This window comes from Musca autumnalis, unplaced genomic scaffold (assembly GCF_047663935.1).
Source record: "Musca autumnalis isolate F117 unplaced genomic scaffold, ASM4766393v1 scaffold_3, whole genome shotgun sequence".
Taxonomy (NCBI): domain Eukaryota; kingdom Metazoa; phylum Arthropoda; class Insecta; order Diptera; family Muscidae; genus Musca; species Musca autumnalis.
In genome coordinates this window covers 14177045-14194365 of record NW_027411866.1, presented here as the reverse complement: position 1 = coordinate 14194365, position 17321 = coordinate 14177045, and the positions used below count along the sequence as shown (strand labels likewise).

At 35.0% G+C, this 17321-nt stretch overlaps 1 protein-coding gene across 1 annotated transcript in view; it reads left to right on the top strand.

Moving 5' to 3' along the window:
- Positions 1-17321, top strand: part of eag (potassium voltage-gated channel protein ether a go-go) — a 238467-nt gene that overhangs the window by 151894 nt on the left and 69252 nt on the right. The window contains exons 3-4 of the mRNA XM_073972866.1: positions 8502-8622; positions 14771-14900. Of these exons, the coding sequence (XP_073828967.1) occupies positions 8502-8622; positions 14771-14900 (251 nt within the window). The remainder of the gene's footprint in view (positions 1-8501; positions 8623-14770; positions 14901-17321) is intronic.

The following is a 17321-nucleotide window of genomic DNA, read 5'->3' as shown; positions in this document are numbered from 1 at the left end:
CCGCTACGTTCAAAGGTATTCCAAGCAATGTCTGAATTTGGTATCCCCGCAAAGCTAATTCGGCTTTGTAAAATGACTCTAACTGACACCAGATCATCAGTTAAAATAGAAAAGAACCTCTCCGAAGAGTTTTGTACCAAAAGAGGTTTCAGGCAAGGAGACAGCCGTTCGTGTGATCTTTTCAACATCCTGTTAGAAAACGTTATACTTGAGGCAAACGTCAAAAGAAGTGGCACAATCTACACCAATAGTCACATGTTACTTGCTTATGCTGATGATATAGACATCATAGGAGATCAGTAAAAGAAGTTACCGATACCTTTATATAATTCCTATAATTGTGAGGTAGTAAAAGACTTCGTATACCTCGGCACCGCCGTAAACACAACAAACGAAATCAGTTGTGAAATAAAAAGAAAAATTGTATTGGCCAGCAGATGCTACTTTGGCTTAGGTAAGCACTTTAAAAACAAAGTCACAACTCGTCAAACAAAAATAACACTATACAAAACGCTGATACTACCCGTGCTGATGTATGGTTCCGAAGCATGTGTACTTGCGCAAGCAGATAAAGTAGTGCTTGTCGTGTTTGAGAGCAAAGTTCTTCGAAAGATCTACGGACCGATATGCGTTGACGGTGAATATCGACGTCGTGTGAACCACGAGCTGTATCTGCTATACTATGACACCAATATAGTTAAACGTATCGAGATGCAGCGATTGTGTTGGCTAGGCCATATCATAAGAATGAGAGATAATGAACCCGCTAAAAAGGCGTATAAATTCGAGCCACATGGCGGTGCGCGCAGAATTGGTAGGCCAAAGAATAGATGGCGCAAACACGCCGATGATGAGATGACAAGGCGCGGTATGCCAAAAAGCGAAGCAATAAACAGAAAGAATTGGAGATCATTTCTTATTTAGGTCTACCGAACAAATGTTCTGTAATGGGCCAGTTAAGTAAGTAAGTGAAGCAATACCGCTATTTATATGCCTCTTATGTTTGGGTCATTCGAGTTCCACTTCTTGTCCTAAAAGCACAATAAAATGAAAAATATAATTTTTTTCTCAAAATCTTCGCAGCAATAGGGTTAAAGTAAATATCATAGTTAGATTCAATTTTCTTAGAACTCCATAAGAAATTCGGTGCTTTAAATACATCAAATTAAAGTCTCGTTTGAAACTACAGCAATATTCAACTTTATAACTCGAAAAAATAGGCTTAGAAAATTAATTTTTAGTAAAACATTACACTCCAAAATTTGTGAGCTATGTAGATCTCTTCTCGGCAATCATTGTAAAAAATGGAAGCCTGAAGGTCTTGACTGATTCTCATTGTTCAAAAGTTTAATAAATTAGCAGAAATTAACCATAAGACTCATAAATTTCCTCTTTTATGGCCCTTGGTGCGTATGTCTATTATTAATTAATCGCATATTTTGTTAGAAATACCATAAAATCCTTACTACAATGATTATCTTCAAATTCTCGTCTGGAGAACACTTCAAGCTTTGTTACTAATTAACCAACATAAAAAATAATTTTCTTTGAAATACCAAAACGAAAGAAACAAACGACATTTTAAAATGAATATTTTATAATTTATTATTTTGGAATTCTACAGCTAATGAGGTTCTTAAATGTAAAAGCGAATCAACATTATCTTTTTTGCGTTGCCCTTCGTATTTAAAACCTAATAATCCCCACAATTGAAGACATAAGATTCCTCTCTTTTCCTTCTCTTATGTAACACTTGCAAATAATAATAATAAATAATTTCACAATAAACTGCAGCAAAATAATAAGTGAAGAAAAAAACATTTTTAAGGCAAGTAAAACATATTGAAACATTACACGATATGGAGGAATTATTTTTTATGGGCACATAAATACATTTCCTTTGTTTCACATTTCTTCTCAACGGGTGTGTGAAGTTTTCTTGCCATTCCATTTTTCTTTTCACTGTACATATGTATGTGAATTACAGAATTCTCACTGCAGATAATGTAGTATTACGTTCTTTGTTGTGCTATTTTTTCTTTTTTGAAATAGTTTAACTTCTTTTTTTGCAATCTCTTGGTCTCGATAAAAAAAATTAACAATATAATATTTTGCATCTATTTTTTCTGGCCTTTTAAAGCCCCTACAACTGACTTTCAAATTCTGTGTCTTATTGTAAAAAATATATTTCAGTCATAAGGTTAATAAATTCGCATTCAAATTATCCTTTTGAATAATTCAATCTTTCATTGGATTGCTTTTATTTCAAGAACATTATCCAAGAAACTGTCAAAGGCATTCCTTTGAAGACGGCAAATAAGTTGAAACAGTTGTTGAATATAAAATCAAGTTTCATTATTGATTACCGCTGATGAAGACATTGCAGAGGAAAATATTTATGATAATTATGTCAATGATGATGACAAACACCATTAACTGAATTTACATTTATTGTCTCAAACGGAAAATCTCCAGATGTTGTGGATGACCCAAACAATTTTTGAGCAGGATTTTAGATGGTACAATTTAAAGACAATAACTAACTTCTCAAGCTAAAACACAAACAAACACTTACGTTTGTTTCAAGAAGTTTTCTTCCCAAAGCAATACCAACAATCTCCCGCCACATATCCCAGTTACGCCAATGTTCCACCACAAATTCCTCTCTCGTAGAAATTGTTGGCTTTTAACTTTAATTGGATTTCTTTTTCTACCAAAGGTAGGCGTAGCTACGCAGCAATTGATTGTCGTATACGCCAAGACACAGACGCGAACAAATGGTCAAACAATCTGGTGAAAGAGAAAAAAATCCATTCAAAGCTTTTTGCAACTATGTAAACTAATCTAATAAAGATTTATTTGTCTGTGACTGTGTGTGTGTATGTGCGAGATATATTATAAGCTAAATTTACATATTCTACCACGATGCCACTTAAGCGAAAAGAAAACATAAACAAAACAAAAACACAACAGAAAAGTTCATCCATCTTATAAAATAATCGTCTGTCCTTGGCCGTGTGTCCTTCATGTTAGCTGTCATTTGGAAACCAAATAAGGACAATGCTCTATCAAATGTGGACTTTGGGAAATTGCAGGGAAATCCAAGTTTATTCGTTATTAAAAAAACTATGAACTCAAAAATAAAATAAAAATTGGACCAACATTTAAACATTAAAACTAATAAATATTGTAAGATTTTAATATGATGCTAGACATTTTTGTGCGGAAAAGCCTTCAAAAATCTATAAAAGCAAATTTTGTGGTCTAATGGAATGATCTGAGATACAAAATATTTTTTTAATTACAAATACTGAAGTTTTCCTTAAAATTTTAAACGTTTTGGAACATGTGGAACTTTTGAGTGTCCTTAAAGCATTCCAAAAGGAATTATGTAAATAAAAGCTTCGTTATAGATAATATAAATATTTTACAGAATATACCCATGCATTAATAATAGTAATACGCAATCAGGGAACATTAATACAAATTTGTAATATTGGAGAAAAAGTGCTGATCATATATAATGAGGTGTTCTATACTGTGTATCCTTTATATAATTTGTGTCTTTTACATATGACTGGTCAGGTCTGCGAATCATTGCAAAAAAAAAAAATAAATAAAAAAGTAAAATTTTGTGTTTTTTCAATCCGAATTCACATTTAGATGAATTTAATTTTTGGGTTTCTGCTAATTTTTAGACTTTCGGATTGTGATATTTATTGGATGGCAATTTTGTATGGAATTTTGAAGTGTTTTTAATTCTTTTCAAAAAGAAGGATGTGAATACAAGTTTCGGTATTGATAATATGAATATTTAATATAAAATACTCATGAAACTTAGATAATGTTTCAATATAGACTTAATCGGTCGACTCCTTCGGGTACCTCCTTTACAAAATTTTGGAAAAGTTAAGTTTAGGGCCATCTCTCGAATCGCTCTGATTTTTTTTTAGTTCAGATTAGGACCAGCTTCCGAATCGCTTTGTTTTTTGTTGCAACAACTTGTACTCATTGCTCCCCATACGACGGTACAAGTTTCATCAGGGGCAAGTCCAAACTTCCTGAGAAAATATCCTGAAAGATGCAAAAAGCCCCTATAACACCGTGTGTAGTAGATGGAGAGCAAGATAACTCTCGAACGGATCAACCGATTCGGTCCAAAATTTGGCCTTCGTAATATATTGTCCAAACATAGTTTAAATTCGAAGCCATATCGGTCCACTCCTTCAGGTACCTCCCCCACAAAAGTTCAAAAATGTTCGGACAAATTGTGCGCACGATAACTCTTGAATGGAGTGATCGATGTAATCCATACTTTGCACATCCTTATATATCTACCAGATATATATCAGGTTCGAATAAGGACTATATTTGTGTACTCCTTCTGGTAACTCTCACACACAATTTCGGATAAGTTCACTTTAAGACCTGCTCTCGAATCACTTTGATTTTTGTTGATACGATTTGCATCCGCTACCTCCAATACGACGGTAAAGGTTTTTTCAGGGGCAAGTCCATATTTCTTAGGAAAACAGCCCGAAAGGTGTTAAGGGTACCTCCCCCACAAAGGTTCAACATTTGTGCCTTAGTGCAGTTAATTCCTAATCCACATGTTTGTCGGCAAGTTCAAATGTCCAAAAAGGGCCACAAAATTCCCTTAGTAATGTTGGCGATATTTCCTGATAATTTCAGCCATGAAAAACGTCTCTACTAGTGGCAACTTATGACGTTCGGTCTCGGCGATAAAAACGACGTCACTTATCAATAATTTAATATGAATCCATTGGTATAAGAGAAGCCTCCCTTGTCCCTATTGGGATGTTTGTGGAACAATTATATATATTATGCATTTCTAAAAAATATTCGAAAATTGGCAAATTCACATCGATCAGGTTCCTTTTCGGAATACACCTACAATAAATAATAAATATAATGCAATTCTCTGATGTTTGATATCGCTGATATCTGATATTTGGGAAAATTGTGAATTTATTGAGATCTATCGTCCAAATATTGTGAAATTGTACCTCACATATGCTTGATAATGCACGTAATTTTGTGCTTTTCGGGGTAATTCGAAAATAGTTCATTGTTGGTATATATTGTGATATCAAAAATGTATTTTATACCGGTAGAAATAACTAATAATGAATAGAAATTCAAATATTTTGCATGCAAACAAATGTATAAATCTCAAAATTATTCATATTCAATTGCACACCAAAGAGAATCTGTAGTTATCGTAATATGAGGCTAGTAAGCTAACTTCTGATCTTTGAAAAATTTTAAGAATTATTTTCTAATTTTAGTTGGAGCCGGCAGTGGTTTTTGAAACTTTTGGACCATTATCTCAGGAAGTATGGACTTAACCCCGAAAAGTTGTACCGTTGCAATAGGGCCGTGAAAAGAACCTTCTTCAAAAAAAATCAAATAGATCCGATACGAGTCCTAAAACAGCACTTTTCCCAAATTTTGTGTGACTGAATGAAATAATAGGATGTGCAAAGTTTGGACTAATCCGGTAGAAATAACTAATAACGAATAGAAATTCAAATAATTTGCATGCAAACAAATGTATAAATCTCAAAATTATTCATATTCAATTGCACACAAAAGAGAATCTGTAGTTATCGTAATATGAGGCTAGTAAGCTAACTTCTGATCTTTGAAAAAATTTGAGAATTATTTTCGAATTTTAGTTGGAGCCGGGAGTGGTTTTTGAAACTTTTGGACCATTATCTCAGGAAGTATGGACTTAACCCAGAAAAATTGTACCGTTGCAATAGGGCCGTGAAAAGAATCTTCTTCAAAAAACTCAAATAGATCCGATACGAGTCCTCAAACTGCACTTTTCCCAAATTTTGTGTGACTGAATGAAATAATAGGATGTGCAAAGTTTGGACTAATCAGAAAATCCCCTTGACAGTTATCTTGCGGATTTTCTTTTTTATTTATGTTCCTTGTTTGTTTTTCAGGGTTTCTTGGAGCTTCTCGGTCATAATCTCAGGAAGTATGGCTTGCCATTGCAATTGTACCATCGTAAAGGGGCCGCAAGAACGATCTGCTGAAAAAATTCAAAACGATTCGAGAGGACTCTTAAATTTAACTTTTCCGAATTTTGTGTGGGAGATACCCGTAGGTGTGGACCGATATGGTCTTACCCGACCTATATCTGGAAGGAATAATAATATATGGAAAGTTTGGACCAAATCGATTGCACACTTTGTCAGTAATTGTTCACATAATTTTTAGAAAAAATTGAACTTTTGTCGGTGAGGAGTGGACCTAAGTAGCCTATATTAAGTTTGGGCAAAACATTACGAAGTATAAAATTTGTTTTTATTCGGTAGATCTGTTCAAAAGTTATCGTGCACACCAGCCAGCTAGACAGTAAGAGAGACAGATGAACGGACAGGGCTAAATCGACTCAAACGAATTTCGTTAAAAAAATACTTGGGGCCCAAAACCATTATTTCGATGAGACATATCTTTCGTATTTTGTATCTATCCCCCTAAATCCTGAGGTATAGAATAGGTGGCGAAGCGTCCAATGCCCTCAAGGAATTATAATATGGACCAAAAATAAAATTTGGATATTTTTCATACAGAAGTAATGGTCTATGTCACTCGCTAAATAATATCAGATCATCATGCAGAATTATAGGCACATTTTCTTCAAACTAAACTCTTACCTCGTGCAAAATTTCGTGACTATTGAGCTATAATTGCTACCCCTAACGTGTTTATGATTACACTACAAACAAAAAACTGGATATATTAGGTTGTAACTCTGTTATCTGATCACGAACATCAACATAATTGGCATCAATGGAAAGGTCATGAGATCATCTTTCAAATAAATCACGAGGGATAAATGTGTCTTTCAGGAAAAAAGATATAAGAGGTATATTAAAAAATTTCATAATTTTCACACAAAAGTTGTAGTCCATGTAACCTCCTAAATATTATCGGTAAAATATAGAAAATTTTACATATTTGCTGAAATTCTGCTCAGTATCAGCTAAACTAATGGGAGTTGAACCAAGGCAATAAATGGAGTTTTTCGAGTTCATTATTTATCCAAAAATTTTATTATTGCCCTTATCTACAAATTTGCTTCAGAGATCAGAAAAAGATTGGCATTGGTTTATAAGATATAGCCCCGAATTGCTTTAAAAAGTCAATATATAACCATGTTTAGATGGGGCCATAAAATCCCAACTAGGGTTTTTGTCCCTTGGGTTTGTACCTTCAAAAAATCCTCAGTTCAAATTGTTTGCACGATATTACCTTAAAAGTGTTGCACAGTGTTATTGACAACAATCATACAATCCCAAACCGTCCTTTGATTGGATTGGATATTTTTTTTTTCTCTAGTTCACTGTTAGACTTTTCACAGGCCTTTGAATTTTTTGACGCATTATTTAAAGATGCTCACAGCTACCATTACTGTTAAAAGTGCAATTATCCGAGTGATCAATAGAGCGTATGGCTATTGACAACAATCATACGCAACCTAGGCTATTTTCAAACGACGATATATTTGTCTTCATTTTTTGACATCACGAGATGTGTTGGTATGTCAGGCCTATATACTTTTTTGGTTCATAATTACAATATTATTGTTACAAACAATTAATGATCCGTGAGACAGTCGACTGTATACAAGACAATGCTATAATTTATTCGTTAATCATAACTTCGTTGTATCTTATCCTTGGCATTTGCTATGGCGATTCTCCTTCTTCAGTTTTTTTTATCAAACTGGGGAGCATTATATTGAACATTTGATTGATGATCGAATGAAAAATGCCAGCCTTCACACTCTACCTAATAGTATTTATTATTCAAACATCATTTGTCTTAATTTTGGATGTTATGTGTTAATCTTTTTCATGTTTACACAGACATGGCATTGGACATCCCTGAATATTGTTTGCGTTTAAAGGAATTTATTGGGAAATTGATTTAGTTTAGGGCGAAACAATAGAAGTGATAGATAGACTACTGTTATAGAATTTCGACAAATTAATTTCAAAATGTTTGCAGACATTTTAGGATAAGGTAAGCATTCTTCCGTGAATCAATAATTCAATGTTTCCAAGTTTTACTGCTGTAAGATGTTAAGAAAATTTGTCTGGGAATTGATTTAGTTTAAGAAGAAGACAAGCGACATGATTGGTAATTGTAAGTGAATTTTGGTAATTTTTTTTGCATTTTTGGGGATGCTTTGTTTAAGGTAAAATTGTTTCTGTGAAACTATTAATCAATCAATAAGTATTGAAGCTTTACACATACATACACATGCTTCCACAAACATCCCAGGGGAGACAGGGGAGAATATGAGAGATGTCTTTCATATCTATGAATGCACCCCAATTCTAATTAGCTCAATAAAGTTTTGCACTTGTAAAATATTTATGGAGATTTATATGTTTTTGGTCACGTTTCTATTATTAATTCATTATTTCCTTTCTTTCATTTCCTTTCTTTCATTGCAGCGGATAGTTCATTCCTTTTGGCCAATGCTCAAATTGTGGATTTTCCCATTGTGTATTGCAATGAATCGTTTTGCAAAATTAGTGGCTATAATCGGGCGGAAGTTATGCAAAAGTCGTGCAGGTAAGTTGAAACACTATTAAAGTAGAATAGATAAAATTGAAAAAGAATACTATGAAACATAACAAAAGAAGAAAAAGTGAGCATTAAAATATTTGAAATCTAGGGGTTTTTCTATATTTTATACCAAATTATTATAATTTTTAAACCTTAATAAATGTTGAAAAACTTTTAATAATTGATCTCATAAATATATTAAAAATTAAAGTATTTTCAATATGTATGTTAATATTCCACAAAAAATTTACGCAAAGAAACATTTGAAATTCCCTGTTGTCGTATGACAAGCAACAACACTTATACGTTTTTTTAAATTTGAAATAATAATTACATTTCTATTTAAAATTCCCACAATTTAAACCATCAGATTGTCTTTTTTTTGGAAAAAAATATTTATTATTATCATTATTATTATTTTATTTTGCTATGCAAATATTCTTCTCATTTAGCCTTTATCCTTGGCCACTTCTCAGCATCCACCATGTAGAAAAAAAAAAACAATATTTACCTTGAAGGAATAAAAAATGTACAATTTCTTATTTTATCTTTGTCTGTTGTTTCTTGTTTACCTTGCCTATATTTTTCTCATTTAACCTCATTAGAATATCCTTCAACTGTGAAACGAAAAAAAGCCTCCGGGCAATTGTCCAAGAGATTCTGTGTTGTTTATGTTTTTTTTATTTTGCCTTCTGCTATTTCACCTCAGACAAGGATTATTTTGTTGATTTATTTATGTTTTTAAGAAAACTAGGCCTGCACAAGGCATGGCGGCACAGCATGCTTAAGTTCAACAAACCATGTGATTAATAACAGCCATCACCTTGAGGTAGTTCAAGTGACGTATTTTTGTTTAATATTAAGAAAATATTAGAAAAGAGGAGAAAAATAAAAATACGATAAACTTCATATTTTGAAAAAAGATGTTTGGAAGGTTCACCGTTATATAAGGAATGATGTAAAAAGTAAATACAAAAGACATAAGCGTTATATTGGCTCCTCTGTAATCTCTAAATATAGCTCTCAAATATAAATGTCCACAAATGTGGATTTCAGTTTCTGTTGCGGAACGTGGAATCAATTTGCAGAAGCCGTGGTATTTTGCGTTATGATTCCAATATTCGATAGAAAACATCAATATACTTACATACTTTACTTAGCTGGCCCATTACAGAACATTTGTTCTATAGGGCGAACTAAGAAGAGATCTCCATTCCTCTCTATTTGTTGCTTCGCACTCTGGAATACCGCGCCTTTTCATCTCATCATCCACTTGTTTGCGCCATCTATTCCTTGGCCTGCCACTTCTGCGTGCACCGCCAAGCGGTCCGTATTTATACGCCTTTTTAGCGGGTTCATCATCGCTCATTCTTATGATATGGCCTAGCCAACGCAACGTCGATATTCACCGTCAACGCAGATTGGTCCGTAGATCTTTCGAAGAATTTTTCTCTCAAACACACCAAGCACTGCCATGTCTGCTTGCGCAAGTACCCAGGCTTCGGAGCCATACATCAGCACGGGTAGTATCAGTGTTTTGTAGAGCGTTATTTTTGTTTGATGTGGCTTTGTTTTTAAACTGCTTACTTAAACTAAAGTAGCATCTGTTGGCCAATACAATTCTTCTTTTTATTTCACAACCGATGTCGTTTGTTGTGTTTACGGAGGTGCCGAGGTAGACGAAGTCTTTTACTACCTCAATATTATAGGAACCAACTTCCGCAGTCGGTCCGAGCTCAATGGACGCATTGCGTGTCGACACCATCAACTTGGTCTTCTCACCGTTTACCGCCAGACCCACTTTAGCAGATTCTCCTTCGACCTTTATAAAGGTATCAGTTACTTGTTTTACTGATCGGCTCATGATGTCTATATCATCAGCATAAGCAAGTAACATATGGCTATTGGTGTTGATTGTGCCACTTATTTTGACTTTTGCCTCTCGTATAACATTTTCTAGAAGGATGTTGAAGAGGTCACACGAAAGGATGTCTCCTTGTCTGAAACCATCTGAGGACCTCGTGTCAGTTAAAGTCATTTCACAAAGCCGGATGGGCTTTGCGGGGATACCAAATTCAGACATGGCTTGGAATACCTTTGAACGCAGCGGGCTGTCGAAGGCTGCTTTATAATCGACAAAAAGGTGGTAGGTGTCGATCTGCATCTCTTGGGTTTTCTCCAGGATTTGCCGCAGGGTAAATATCTGGTCAATGGTGGACTTGCCAGGTCTAAAGCCGCATTGGTATGGTCCAATTATCTCGTTGACCATAGGCTTTAGTCGTTCCCACAATATCCCTGGCATGATCTTGTAGGCAATATGGAGTAGACTTATGCCCATATAGTTAGAGCATACTGTCTTAACTCCCTTCTTGTGGACGGGGCACAGGATACTCAGGTTCCCATCGTCGGGTACTCGTTCTTCCTGCCAGATGGTGCCAACTAGCTGATGAATAAATCAGTGTCGCCTACGGATTTGAACAGCTCGGCTGGTAAGCCATCGGCCCCTGCTGCCTTATTATTCTACAGCCGATCATCTTGGCTGGGCGGTATACATTCAATACCATCTTCTGGGATTGGGACTGTGGTATCTTCGTCGTCTTCGCTGCTATTGGATACCAACAGATTTAAAAATGTTCTTTCCATATCCTGAGTACACTATCTGTATCAGTTACCAAATTACCTTGCTGTCTCTACAGGAGGATGTGCCTGTACCAAAGCCTTCAGTTTGATGCTTGACTCTTTGGTAGAATTTTCGGACTTCATTCTGGCTCCTGTACATCTCGATTTTTTCACATTCCCGCTATTCCATCTCTCTCTTTTTCCTGCGGAAAAGACGTTTCTCCTCTCTCCTTTTCTCCCTGTATCTCTCTCTTGCGCTACGCGTTGCTAAGGATTGTAAAGTAGCCCTATATGCCGCATATAGGGCTACTTTACAATCCTTAGCAACGCGTAGCGCAAGAGAGAGATACAGGGAGAAAAGGAGAGAGGAGAAACGTCTTTTCCGCAGGAAAAAGAGAGAGATGGAAAAGCGGGAGTGTGAAAAAATCGAGATGTACAGGAGCCAGAATGAAGTCCGAAAATTCTACCAAAGAGTCAAGCATCAAACTGAAGGCTTTGGTACAGGCACATCCTCCTGTAGAGACAGCAAGGTAAATTGGTAACTGATACAGATAGTGTACTCAGGATATGGAAAGAACATTTTTCAAATCATGGATTCTTTGGTGGAGGCCTCTGGTATCCAAGTATGGATTTTGCGGCTGCTTGCATGGAGTGGGCAATGCTTTGCCATTGCGCTGATATGTTATCGGGATGAGGATTGCTTTGATTAAGCAATTGGGCTAGTTGAGTGGAATATGCTGTGGCTATCTGTTGTGATTGCAGCTTACCGATGTCTAACTTTCGTGTTGTGTCTGTTCGTACTTTGTTTGCTACGTTTAAGCGGATGCGTACCTTTGCTGCAACTAGGTAGTGGTCCGAATCAATATTTGCGCCTCGGAACGATCGTACATCCAACACGCTGGATGAATGTCTTCCATCTATCACAACATGATCAATTTGGTTTCTTGTTTTCTGATCTGGAGACAGCCAGGTGCCCTTATGAATATCGAGATGATTAAATCTGGTACAGCTAACTACCATGTTTTTTGCAGCTGCAAAGTCTATCAGCCTCATACCATTGTCAGATGTTTCACTGTGGAGAATGCATTTCCCGACTGTTGGGCCAAAGATATTCTCCTTTCCAATTTTGGCATTAAAATTGCCTAGAATGATTTTAATGTCATGGGCAGGGCAACGGTCATATGTTTCTTCTAAGCGCTCGTAAAATATATCTTTGGTCTGTTCGTCCTTTTCTTCAGTGCGAGCATGAGCGCAAATAAAGCTGATGTTGCTTTTATTCGAATTGCAACAAGTCTTTCATTCACTGGGATGAAGCTGGATACCAGATGTTTTAGTCTCCGACTAACTACGAATCCGCAACCAAACTCATGCTTTACGTCATGGCAGCTATAATACAGTGCGTCACCTTTAGGTGTTGTTGTGACGCCTTCCCCAATCCATCGTATTTCCTGTATGGCAGTAATATCGGTCTTGTACTTTTCAAGTACGTCTGCCATTGCGAAGACTGCACCTTCTCTATAAATATACCCCATTAAAATTATCCAAATATGCCATTTAAGGTTCAATAGCGTATAAGTACTGACATCAGTCATACGCACTAATATTCACGTCCACCAAATGTCTTTTTAATAATGTTTTTCAATGGGTAATCAGACAAAGCAAGACCTATGCTTTCTTACAAATTATTATTAAATATTTAACAACGATCTTGGTATGGGAAAGTCATGGTATTATCGTGCCCTCTCATTTATCTCACATGAGAATGTCATATTTGAGGGTTTCAGCTCTTAGTAAGTTATAATGCAAGATATATGACATGCTGCCCTACTTTTTCAATATGAGACAGAAATCTGCAATACATCACCTTTAAATCATCCATATTCACGAAGTTGTGGCTTTATTTAATTTATAAGCCTCTTAGGTTTCCTTGGCGTGTAACTATTGACATCAGTTATACGCACCATCAACTATCAAATAATATTAATAACGGTTTTTGAGAATATGTATATTAAGATAATACTTTCAAGATCAGAGTAAATAAAAATATTTTTTATGATAATTCAAATTGAATTTTTCGAGGACCCAATCCAGCAGAAAACGTCTACTGGTCTTAAAACTATTTGCCAAATACAGACGCGTTTGCGGAAAGTTTCTGTACTTTCTTTCTTTCTGCTCATAATTTTGATTTATCTTAGGTGCAACAATGCATTTACTGTCAAAAGGCTTGTTTTTATACGCCAACTTAATAGGACATTTCATTCGTTTTCATTAAAAAGCCCAGCCATCACTAAAATACCACTATAATACGATTTACCTTCTTTTAAATAATATTTTTTAGAGTATCAAAAAAACAAGAAAGGTATACAAATAACGATTTCTTTAGTGCTCTAACCATTAATAGATAGGGTTAAATTTCCATATGATCATCATTCTTATACAGGGACAATTGAAGAAATCTAGTTTACTACATTTTTCGTTTATCGTGTAACTTCGTAGCTTTCCAAAATCCGTTTTATGTTTAAAATCCAGGCAATAAATAGAAAGCTATGAAAACATTTCTGCTGGTGCACCAGTGCGTATGACTGTTATTAATTATTAGGTTATTTTACGAAAATCTTCATTACTTCTCAACTTTGTTACCGATTGTAAAAAGTAAATTATTTTTAAAAAGCTGAGAAATAGGGCTTACTAATTTTGTGCTCATAGCAGAACGACTGTTCTTGATGCCGAACGTAGAGTATATTTCCAAGCCCTTCGTTGAGGTGAGGAGGTGAACTCTTTCAGTTGGCCTTTCAATCGAAATTTTAGTCTTCAGCTTTTGCAAGCAAACATTTTCTACAATTACAAGAGTTGTGTATTAATTCGAACAAGTTTTGGAGAGGCAGGACATTAGGTACATGCATAGGTAGCTTTATACAGACCTTTTGTTCCACTCACCGAATTAGGCATAGATTTCCAATCTTCAGAGATATGATACTTTCCCCTTCTATCGAAGTCTTAACTTTTCCGCACTGCTTCATAAATGTTCCCACAAACATCCCATACAGGACAATGGAGATATCTCTCATATCAATGAGTGATTACTTACTTAGTTGGCATATAACAGAACATTTGTCCAATAAGCCGAACTAAAAAAAGATTTTCATTCCTCTATGTGTATTGCTTTGCATTTTGGAATATCGCGTCTTTCGTTCTCGTCCTCCACTTGTTTGCTCTACTAAAGCCGTGGCCTGGCAGCTCTGCGTGTACCGCCATTTGGCCCGTATTTATATGCCATTTTAGCGTGTTCATTATCGCTCATTCTTATGGGATGGCCTAGCCAACGCAATCGTAGTATCTTAATACGTTTAACTATACTGATGTCGTTGCATAGCAGATACAGATCGTGGTGCATACGACATCGATATTAATCGTCAACGCAGATTGGCCCGTAGATGTTTCTCCATCTTTGCCTTAGAGGGAGCATAAATAAAGCTGATGTCGAAAAAATCCTTTTATCCGTATTGCAGTAAGTTCTTCATTCACTGGGGTGAAGCTGGAGACCAGATCTCCAACATATCGCTCCTGATATTTTCCGCATCCGCAAAGTTATACGTGAACTTCCACCACCAGCTTTGCATAGTTTGGAAGCCTTTTATGATCTCATTGCGTATTGGAAGCTGAAAGTAGAAAATATTTACAAGCCCTTCGCTCTTCTGACCAACTCAAACTGGCACTAACTTTCGAGGTAAACCCCTTCAGTTAGGCTTTCAGTCGAAGTTGTGGCTTTGATAGGACCATTTCATGCATTCCCATGACAGGTCCAGCCATGACAATAATAATAAATCGATACGTGTAGTTCTATATAATATATTGCAGAAGATTACAGATCCACAAAAGGTATTTAAAGCTTTCATTATGTTGAAGGCCATTACCACGAAACGTGTATAGGTTTTAACACCATTTTCCATGTGATAATAATTGAAGAAGATTTTTATACTACATTTTTCATTTATCCCGCAACTTAATAGCATGCCAAAAATAGATTGATATTGAAAATCCATGTAGTAGTTGGAAAGTTATCATAACATTTATGTTGGTGCTTCAGGGCGTATGACAATTATTAATTGCTAGGTTATTTCACAAAAAACGTCATAACTCCTTACCTATTTACCGATTTTGAAAAATAAATTAGTTTTGGAAAGCCAAGAAGAAAGGCTTTCTTACCATATATCTTCAAAAACATCTTCTGTTCTTAAAGACGATAAAATAATAGATTTCCAAGACCCTCGACTGCAGTATTTGAGTTTGTCTCGATTTATGTTTTTAAAGCCAAATATGTTTTAAAACCGTTTTCCCTGTGATAATAATTGAAGAAGATTTTTTAACTATTTTTCATTTATCCTGCATCTTCATAGCATTCCAAAAATAGATTGATACTGAAAATCCAAGCAATAGTTAGAAAGTAATGATAATATTTATGTTGGTGCTTCAGGGCGTATGACAATTATTAATTGCTAGGTTATTTCACAAAAAACGTTGGAACTCCTTAGCTGTTTTACCGATTTTGAAAACTAAATTAATTCTGGAAAGCCAAGAAATAAGGCTTCCTCACCGGTTCTTAAAGATGAGAAAAAAATAGATTTTCAAGACCTTCGACAGCAGTATCTGAGTTTGTCTCGATTTAAGTTTTTTTTAAGTCAAATATTTCATTGATCATAAGTTTTTGTAGTTTCAGTAGACTGGTTACGATGTCTTGAGGGAAGAAGAAGGAACTTAAGCACCTGTAAACGGTACATGTAATCATATCTCCTATTTTGTCGAATACGATTTGATAGTGACAGATGATGCCAACTAAATGACGCATACAACTTCTCAGTATGTCGCTTCTGGTCGTAATCAGCTAAGCCGGTAGGCTGTTAACTCCATATGCTTAATTAGTTCTAAGCCGGCTCTCGTTTGTTAAGGAGTAATCGAGATTTTCAAATCAATGAGGATTATCAAAAGCAAAAAAATGGATCCGTGGATCATGCAATTTGTTTTGAATGTTTGTTTGTTTTGCCAGCAACTTCATAGCATTCCAAAAATAATTTTATTTTGAAAATCCAAGCCATAGCTAGAGAGCTATGATAATTTTTCTATTGGTGCCGTAGTGCGTATGATTATTATTAATTATTGGGTTGTTACACAAAAACCGTTGTAACAACTGAAATATAAAACCGATTCTAAAAAGGAAAACTTTTTCAGAGTGTATACAAATAAAGCTATGTGCTCAGTATGCGATGTACACACGGCTCATCTTTAATAAGATGAAACAACTAATGAATCACCAGGGCAATTAAAATAAAATGTTTTAAAACTAGATCAAATCTATACTCTTGAATATTTTTATCTTTTTACTTTATTAGGAATATTTCCTAGAACGTACTCTTAAACACACAAAATTAATGTTTTTCAGAGACATTGGCCTTTGATGTTTAATCCAAGTTTGTTGGGCCACAAATTATTGAAAACATATTTAAAATAATTTATGATATTTTTTTCAACTGAAATATGCAAATAATTTTCTGTTCAGTTTCTCGTATCATTATTCAATTTTTGTTATCTTCAATAATTTATAAAAATATTTTCACATAAAATAAGTTTCATAGAATTATCTCCTCTTAAATCCAACCAACATTGACTGACTGTCTATCTGTGTGCTTGTTGATGGTTGGGATTATTTTGCCATGAAATTTTATCTGGGGTTTCCATTTCATACGGGTGTTACGTTCTACATTTTCATATATACTTTATATAGCTTTAAAGTTATAATGTTATCCCACTAGCTATAGAAACTATGAACAAAACTCTAAATTTTATTCACCCCATGTTTGGGTATGAAATTCCAGTTTTTTGTTTTAAGCAAAAACATGTGAAACTACTCCAACCAACACATAACAATGTATCCCCACATGGTTTTTTTTTTGTTTTTGGTTGGTTGATTCTTTTTTTATTACAACCAAGCAGGTAATGGTTTTAACAAATATTAAATGGGTCAGTCTAGTTGCCTTTGTTAGAAAATATTTTTTGGGGAGAAACAAGTAGAAGTAAAATTGCAGTGTAAT